An 8800-nucleotide genomic window follows, 5' to 3' on the forward strand; every position below is an offset into this window, starting at 1 on the left:
GGATGTACCGGCACAGGATTGGTGGATGGCTGCTCCAGATGTGGCTCCATGCCAAGCCCTTATGTCTTTATATACTGTAATCAGATGAGGGGACAGCCCTGAGTGAGCATCGCACCCACTCTGCGTCTTTCCTGCAGCTCCCCTGGTCTCCAGCATCCACAGGTCTTCTCCTCTGCACCCCAGGCTCTGAACACAATGGCCAAGCAGACCCTCATCCTCAGTCTGTGGCTCCTGGCTGGGAGCCTCTTCACCGAGGCGACCTACTACCGCCACCACCGCTACATCCCACACTTCTACCGCTACAGGGAGCCCTCCACCAACACAGAAAACCTCCTGCCCGACGTCGCAAACCCGGCGCCCGAAGTCTCGCAGTCCGTCAACCCGACCTACCCCGAGGTCCCCGAGGTGTTCCACCCGGCGCCCGAAGTTGTCCACAGTATCCCAGAGGCTTTCCACCCGGTGCCCGAAGTCGTGCATCCGGCACCTGAGAGCCATCACGTGCTGCAGGTCCCCGACAGAAATCGTGACAGTCGGGTTTTTTACGGGATCATGTTTGATGCTGGGAGCACCGGCACCAGGATCCACATCTACAAGTTCATTCAGAAGGATCCCGGTGAGTGCACTGCCCTCTCAGAACAGCTGACTCCCACTCTGTTTGCTGTTAGGTCATTCGCTGTGTGGTGTCAGGACCAACGCGCACCAGCAGAGTGCATGAGCACAATTTTACAATAGGCAGGAGGTGAACTTTTAATGAGCTTGTGTGAGTCAACTGTAGGAAGCTTTAAATAATTAAAAATGAGCCTAAATGTAGATGAAAGTCCATGCAATTAGAAAGCAGAGCTGCCAAAAATGCAGAATTAAAAACCAAAAAAAAAAACAAAAAAAAAAAAAACTCTAACTTGTATTATCTGTTTCGTGACTTTTTTTGTAGTTGAGCTGCCTGTTCTGGACAATGAAATGTTCCATGCAGTGAAACCTGGACTGTCTGAATATAAGGACAACCCTGAGGAGGTATGTATGCATGTTGGCACCATCACTTCATCTTTTTATAGGGAGTTGCTCACTGTCACTGAACCACTAAACCACTTGGATTTTCATTGGGTTGGGTTTAAGTGATGTAAACCCTTTGTAATTCCAAAATTGCTGCTTCAGCTCCATGGCTGATGATTTTTCTTTTCATTTCTGCACAAAAAGTTGCTGCTCTCCAACCTTGCATTCTTGGGGCATAAATAAATTTCCAACCCATTCACACACTGATGCCATGAACACACTCATGCAGTCGCTTTAAGGAACTGTAGTCATGTTGTTTCTTTACAGAAATTTGGTAAAGAGATATTGTAACGCTTCAAAGTCTCAGCTAGGGGAGCATACAAATAATGAATAAAAGGTACCCGAGAATGTAACTTGGAGGAACCCCACGGGCGATCTTTGTTTTGTAAGATTTATATTTGGTGTATGACACAAAGTGGTCCATTTCAGCCAAATAAGATCAGAACCAATTCAACACACCACTCAGTTTACTGGCTTATGAGCCTCAATATGAGGAGTCACACATTCCTACCATGGGTATTTTGAAAAGTTTGAGAATTAATGCCTTTGCAAAAAAAAAAAATAAACAAAAAAGATCAGCTATTAACTCTTCCAGAGAGAGAGCGAAAATGATAAATACACTCTATAGTTAGTAGCTTAAGTTTCTAACATCTTAAATGTAGAACTAAATTTATAAACAGTAGGAAAGAGTTAGTGTCTTACATGGAGCTTTGCTAATTGTCCCCAAACCACTTGGGTTTTCATTGGGTTTGTTTTATGTGATGTAAACTCACTGCATTTTCCAAAATAGCTGCTGGTGCTCTCTCCTCTAATGTTTGTTTTTAATGTGCACTAATTAAAAGAACAAAACACATTGTTGTCTTCTGCAGGGTGGGAACACCATCCGCCAGCTGCTGAAGATTGCCAAGAAGACAGTGCCAGAGGAGGAGTGGAGGAGAACGCCGGTGGTCCTGAAGGCCACGGCCGGTCTGCGCCTGCTGCCCCTGGAGAAGGCCAGTGCCCTGCTGAAAGAGGTGAGGCACATTTTTGCTCTGCCATCAGACAGCTTAGCTCAAACCCCAGACGTCCCACCAGGGATAGGGATGAGAAAACCACTAAGTGCTTACAAGTGACACTGAACGAAACAGCAGCAAGTCTGCCCATTTGGTGGTTATCATGTTGCAAAGAACAGCTGTTGTTGGGTTGTGTGGAGCAACCATATTTGGCATTTTAAGTATTATCCAGGCTTCTGTTCCAGCCATGTTTGTGGTTCAGTTGTGTGTCACTCCAAAACAGTCTGCCAGACTGCAATGTTTGTAAATCAGGTTATATTTACTTTTTTTATTTTAGGCAAAATTAGATTACTCAGGTAACTGTTGCTCTTATAAAGCGAACAGCTTTGCTGAAGCTATGATAAATCTATCCTGCAGGTACGAGAGGTTTTTGAAGAATCACCTTTCTATGTACCAGAGAACAGCGTTTCAATCATGAATGGAGCGAATGAAGGTGAGTAAACTTTATCTGAGTCAACTTTTGCTAAAGCATTAAGACCAATGATCGAAAGGCACCTTTAGATTATTCTGTACTTAATTATCAATAAAAAATAGGGTGAGTAATGTAATTATTTTTCTGCATGTGATTTTAGGAGTCCTCGCCTGGGTCACAGTGAACTTCCTCACAGGTAAGGCATTTGAGGAGGCACTTAGATTCTCAGTCTTGTGTCCTAGAGCCCAAATGAACAGCAAAACATGCATTATATTGTTACACTGCTGTAGTTTAATCACATTTATCAAAAATAAATATATGTTCTCTGCCTTGTTGGACACAATTTTAATCAGTATGATGGTGCTAGTGACTATAATTAAAATCCTGACTAAAACTAGAACATTCCTGAAGAAGATTTGATGGTGCCTGCCACTTGGTGTGTACTGTCAAACACCTTGATGCCTTTTTATTGCTGGGTTACATCACTTTTTAGCCTTGTAGCCCAATCGTAATAATTGTACCCATAAAGAGTAAGACTGAAATTTGGAAAAGTATCTTTAAGCCTTTTATTAAAGGCCTACCAATGTTCTTTTTTTCAGAACTTCAATAATGTAACATATGCATTTTGAAAAGCTTTGCAAGTTTTATTAAAAAAAACAAAAAAACAAAACAAAGCTAACCGTGTTAATTTCTGCTTTAGACCAATGATGTATTTAAAACCTACTTATATGTCTCCTTTTTTGAAGAGTGTCTGCTTTAGCTAAAATACATCAGTAAATCCATTTTGTATTTCTGATTTAAGCTCTTTAGGACTTTGAGTACTTCTGTAATTTTAATTTTTCTTATAAGAGTGAGACTCTTATTATGAAGAGTCTTTGTGAGCTTTACTTAGAAAGTCAAAGTTTCAACCTACGACTTGTAGAATTTCTTGTTTCCAAAGAGCAAAATCACACAATATCCAATGGTCTAAACAAATGTCTGCCTCACTTATTACTACACCTTCAACATTCAATACAATGCCCCATCAACCTTCATCTAACTTGATTTATGCCTCCTTGTTCTTGTTTTTCAATAGGCCATTTGTATTCCAACACCAGGAGGACAGTGGGGATTCTAGATTTGGGTGGAGGATCTACTCAAATCACTTTCCTTCCAAAATCAAAGGTGAATGAAGTCATTCATCTGCAAATTAAATAAGTTCAAGTCTTTTAGAACTGGCTAACACTGGCTAACACTCTTTGATCCACCAGAAAACAATTGAAGTTGCTCCAAGAAGTTTCACAGCCAAATTCAACCTGTTCAACCACACATATGAACTCTACACACACAGGTAAATGACTTGACAAATGTGGGATTAAAAAGTAACGCATGGATACTTCACTTATTCTAAATATGTACCATATTTACATAGTTACCTTGGAAATGGTCTAGTTGCCGCCCGCCTCGCAACACTTGGAGCACTAGGAGCCGATGGTAAGTCATATTCATTTTATTATGTATGCCTTGTGCATTTGCTCTGGGAAATGCTCAGTGTCAGGCAAAAATGTTTATTGTTTATGCTTTCCCAGGACTGGATTGGAAAGTCTTCACTAGTTCCTGCCTCCCGAAAAAATACAGAGAAGAAGTGAAATTTGGAGGGGACAGCTATAAAGTTAGCGGGATTCCAGGCGGTAAGATTAAAGCCTCCTGAGGTTTTGAATTCTCTCCCATTGTCCTGACTCCAACAATCCATACATTCCTCTCTCTAAAGCCTGGAACCAAACAGAGTACAGTACAATACAGTCTCACATGAGAGCATATATCAGCCAGTGCTCGTTTAATCTTGGCACCAAACACATGTTTTATCGTTCTCTCTCTCTTATCGTTCCCACTTGGACAATTAAACTGTCGTCAACCTTGTATTTAGATGAGAGTGAAGACTGTCAGTTAACTTCACAAATAAGCGAGTCACTCCCATACCACAGCCAAGTAGCCAAAGGTTGCCAGGTCATCCCTGAGTTGTTATATTTTTCATTGCAGAGAGATCATTTTGATCTTGGCCTGGACACAATTGTGTGTTTCAAAATAGGCGGCACAACTGGACTGTGCTAGCTGTCACTCCTGTCAGCACATGGTTTTGCCGGCACAATCGCACCAACTGTTCCCATGGGGCCGTGTGAAAGTTGTCCTTCTGGGGCTTTCCTTTAGATCACGTCTGGTGAGCCCCGAGTTTCACCCGCCCGCTGACCTCGGAGTGCGGCTTCCAGCTCTCCTAGTTGCATTCCATCCATCTTTGTTTTCCAAAACTCCCTTTTCTTCACTTCCCTTAATGTGAAGGAAGACCACTCTTCAAACCTCTGCTGTCTTGTCTTGTTATAGGATATGCAGGCTATAAACTGTGCTACTACGAGGTCATGAGGGTCGTCAAGGGAAATTTTCACCAACCGTACGAAGTGAAAGGCAGCAGCATCTTCTATGCTTTTTCCCACTACTATGACAGAGCTGTGCAGACTGGCCTCGTCAGTAAGTGAGAACAGACCTTTGAGCCACCTTCCAGCGTCATTATCTTTTATGCTAATTATAATCTCTTGCACAAGGTTGGTATTCAAATTGCACGTTTGTTTTTGTTGCACACCAGGCAGTCTAGGTGGTGCGGTTGAAGTAAGAGACTTCAAGAAGAAAGCCAAAGAAGGTAAGAGTTACATCATAACCTCCTTAAAGCAGTCAAAGGGGTTGGGAAGGATCTTTACAAATTAAACAGTCCTGATCTAAAAGAGGCAACAGTTTGTGTACATCTCAGAATTTCAGGGAGTTAGACTGAGAGCTGATGGGTATAAAAAGCTACGGCCATATTACCTTGCTTTGTTTTGGTCCAGAGAACATTCAGTAAACAAGTCATTGATGATCTAGGGGTCCAGATATATTTAGGCCAAGGATCATTCAGTACCATATAGACCAATAAAACTACTTTAAATTCAATACTTAAAAAAAAGAGAGAGCGTAGAGTGATTTATGAACTCCTGTGCTATCACACACTTTCTTGTTGTTGGTCAAGACTTTGGCAGCAGCATTTTATATCAGTAAAATTCCCATTAAAATATTCAAACCTACTAAAAACAGCATACATTGGTGAAAACTACTATTATGACAAAAAAAACTATTATCCCAGTGTTCTTAAAATAGAAGCAGGGTGAATTGGTAATGAACTCTATGTGGATGCTAAATTTTACTTACATGAAGACTTAGATTTCTTCTTGGTTGGATTTGAGCAAGGCTACAGTATGGTCTCACCTCTAGTGAGACTATAGAAACATTGAATCAGTGATTATAATAGAATGGAGTGATAAGGTTGGATGAAATATAAAGTTGTATTTAATTTGCATGTATGAAGTATTGTAACAGAGAAGAGAGCCTTGGAGAACCCCACATGTAATTTTTGATCACTAAGATTTTTTTATTGCCAAATATCACTGATCTAAAGCAACCACTGTACTACAATATCATACCCTAATCACAATGTATCAGCTTCCAGACTACAGCTCCCAGTGTAGGGGACCCCAAGTCTCTGCCACAGGAATTTTGTGGCTTTGAAGTTGAAAAGTTTGGGAAACACTGCTTTAGAGGGTGAAATCTATGTTTCTGATTTAAAATGTCATGCAAAAGAAAACTCTGAAGAGGCATTTTTGCACCTCAAATGACAGCCAAATAGCTCCATTTCTCCAGCCAAGAAAGAAAAACTTCCACACATTTCAGTTATCAACTTAACTTTCTGACCACTGTAATGTAGAACCTCACTTATAGCCAACAGGAATGAGTTGGTGAGTTGCATAACACTGTTTGTGTTGTGAGAACACTGTCACATGGTCTCAAGAAATGAGTCTCGCTCAAGCTCGGCTGGCGAGCGAGCTGAAGGTGTCTGCAGGTCCCAGGCAGGAGGGCACCTGGCAGATACACACCACCTGGATGCTGGAACATGCTGACACACACAAACACATGCCTGGCTGCTTAACACCACCACCCACCCACAGCCTTGTGCTGACCCCCGGCCGTACTCCTCACACCTCCCTGCGTACGCAGACACACATAACAGAAAGGTCATTCTGTCAGGGGTCAGAAGAGGTCTCCCCTGTACTTCTCTATGGATTGTCATTGAAATATTGTTTTGATATATGTGAAATATGCATTTTTTTTCTGTATTTGCAGTGTGCAACAAAATGACCAAATACCGTGCCATCAGCCCTTTCCTCTGCATGGACATGACGTATATTACTTGCCTGCTAAAGGAAGGCTTTGGCTTCAAGGACAGCACCGTCCTGCATGTAAGTGACTCAGGTTACCTACTGCAATGCATGTGGGAGTCATAGTGTCCCTGGATTCAAACATTGAGAAAAGTGTCTGTATTTAAATGGAGATTCTTATCTTCTGTTTCTTTTTTCCTCAGCTGGCGAAGAAGGTGAACAATGTGGAGACCAGCTGGGCTCTGGGGGCGACCTTTGACTTCTTCAGGAACTTCAACATCCACCAAAACTAGCTGCAGTCGCTGCCGCTGGCACTGAGAGGGACAGTCTGTCACTGTGGGGCCTCCTTTCCTCTGACCACCCAACCTCCTCAATTCTTACTAAAACCTCATCATCCTGCAAACACTAAATGAACTCTTTTTTTAAGAAAAAAAAAAGAAGAAATCACTATTTTTATAAGGCCAGCTTTTTCTACTGTATATCAAGCTCATCATTGGTGGGTTGACTTTATTTTTATAAAACGTTTACATGTTTCCTATTGGGTGGCGGACCTGAAATGTCTTTCTGGCCAACCTGTAAAGGGTAAAGAGGGAAACTTTGGAGGCAGTGATAGGAGCCATGGTATTTTGGTGCTTACTGTGGTCCTGGTGTGCGCTGTGCAGAACAGTGGAATAAATTTAGACAATAGTTGCCGGAGCCGCAACCACAATTGTCTTTCTAGATGCTTGTAAATCTGTTTTTTTTTTTTTCTAGCTGTAAATCTTTTTTTTTTTTTTTTTTATACAGGGGCCCAGTTAATTTGCTCTTGTCATTAGACAAATAAGACATCATTGGAAACAGAGCAGTTAACTACCAGACAGCTTCTTTTTTCCTCAACATCGCACAAAACACTTTAACTGCAGTTATTGTAGCCAAGACATGACTATTTGCTTTGACTTCCTTTACAGAGTTGTATATATATTTATCATTATTTGGGTTTTTTCTTAAATAGACAAATGGTGTAGGAAAATGCCTCTAAAATTGAATGAACCAGTATAGTTTGTTCCACCAAGAGTAGGAGAGAAAAAAAATGTTTTATCTTATTTTATTGTGACTGGAAGCCACTCAAGGATCCAGCAGCATCATCTACAGCCATTTAATGATACATAAACCCAAATTACATAAAACATGTCTGGAAACTATGCTTTCTTTACTTTTTGTGAATTGTACAAATATTTAAATAGTTGAAAGTTTATTATTTTTTATTATCTGTACTCAATAACATGTTACTGCTCTTCCTACAATATTCCGTGTTTTCATTACTCACCATATTCAGTTACTACTGCTGTACATACACAATGTAAACTTAGTGAAACTGTTTTTCAATATTTACAAAATAAATTGTCATGCCGCGCAATTTCCGAGAAATATTTGTCAGTATGAAAAGTCTGATGTCTGATCATTTGTACATTGTTTTTAATAAATGTCGTGACAATAACCAAACAAGTATGTTTTAATAAAACATGAAAATGTGCTTAGTGTCATGGTGCCGTGGTAGAAAATTGCAAAATCACCAAAATGTTCAAAAAGTTAAACTTGTATAACAGAGATTCATTTCACACAGAGTGCTTTTTAGGCATTTATCATTGTTAGTTTTGGCATAAAGATAGTGAAAAAAACAAGAACATTATAACAAAAAGGGATTGTTAAAACTGAAAGGTAGTTTTATTTATCTGATCACCGAGAGCTTCCACACAGCAAAGACCACTAAAGATCATTGCTAAGGCAGCTGGATGTTCAGTGTTTTAATGGAACGTCAGGTGGAAGAAAAACGTTTCAAAAGTAACAGAAATATTGACTTCAGGAAGCTTGGGAAGCAAAACCTATTCATATTCAAGAGAAGTTTAAAGCACAGACTGGAGACAGTGTTTCAAGAGCCACTACACAGACATATTTAGGACATAGGAGAACAGGGACTGGAAAGTTGTTCAGTTATTTAAAACCCTATTTTGAGAGGAAAGTCAATTTTGCATTTCATTTGGAAATTATGGTCTGAGAGTCTGGAGGAAGAGTGGAGAGGCACATATCCA

At 40.6% G+C, this 8800-nt stretch overlaps 1 protein-coding gene across 1 annotated transcript; it reads left to right on the forward strand.

Moving 5' to 3' along the window:
• On the forward strand, positions 1-8244 carry entpd5a (ectonucleoside triphosphate diphosphohydrolase 5a). The gene is made up of 13 exons (XM_008400219.3): positions 1-613; positions 932-1011; positions 1920-2063; positions 2460-2535; positions 2675-2710; positions 3590-3678; positions 3765-3844; positions 3926-3987; positions 4083-4184; positions 4873-5016; positions 5132-5185; positions 6697-6812; positions 6935-8244. Exons 1-13 carry the CDS (start codon positions 196-198, stop codon positions 7022-7024), a joined length of 1491 nt encoding a protein of 496 aa, XP_008398441.1. The 5' UTR covers positions 1-195; the 3' UTR covers positions 7025-8244.
• Positions 8245-8800: the final 556 nt, after the last annotated feature.

The sequence above is a fragment of the Poecilia reticulata genome, chromosome 22 (genome assembly GCF_904066995.2).
Source record: "Poecilia reticulata chromosome 22, P_reticulata-male-v2, whole genome shotgun sequence".
In the NCBI taxonomy this organism is placed as follows: Eukaryota; Metazoa; Chordata; class Actinopteri; order Cyprinodontiformes; family Poeciliidae; genus Poecilia; species Poecilia reticulata.

What these genes read in the sequence shown, in the direction of transcription:
- entpd5a (XM_008400219.3), top strand. Translation starts at nt 196, where the DNA reads ATGGCCAAGCAGACCCTCATCCTCAGTCTGTGGCTCCTGGCTGGGAGC. An exon ending in AGTTAGCGGGATTCCAGGCG is followed by an intron (nt 4,185 to 4,872) that starts GTAAGATTAAAG and finishes GTCTTGTTATAG; the next exon opens with GATATGCAGGCTATAAACTG. An exon ending in CAAGAAGAAAGCCAAAGAAG is followed by an intron (nt 5,186 to 6,696) that starts GTAAGAGTTACA and finishes CTGTATTTGCAG; the next exon opens with TGTGCAACAAAATGACCAAA.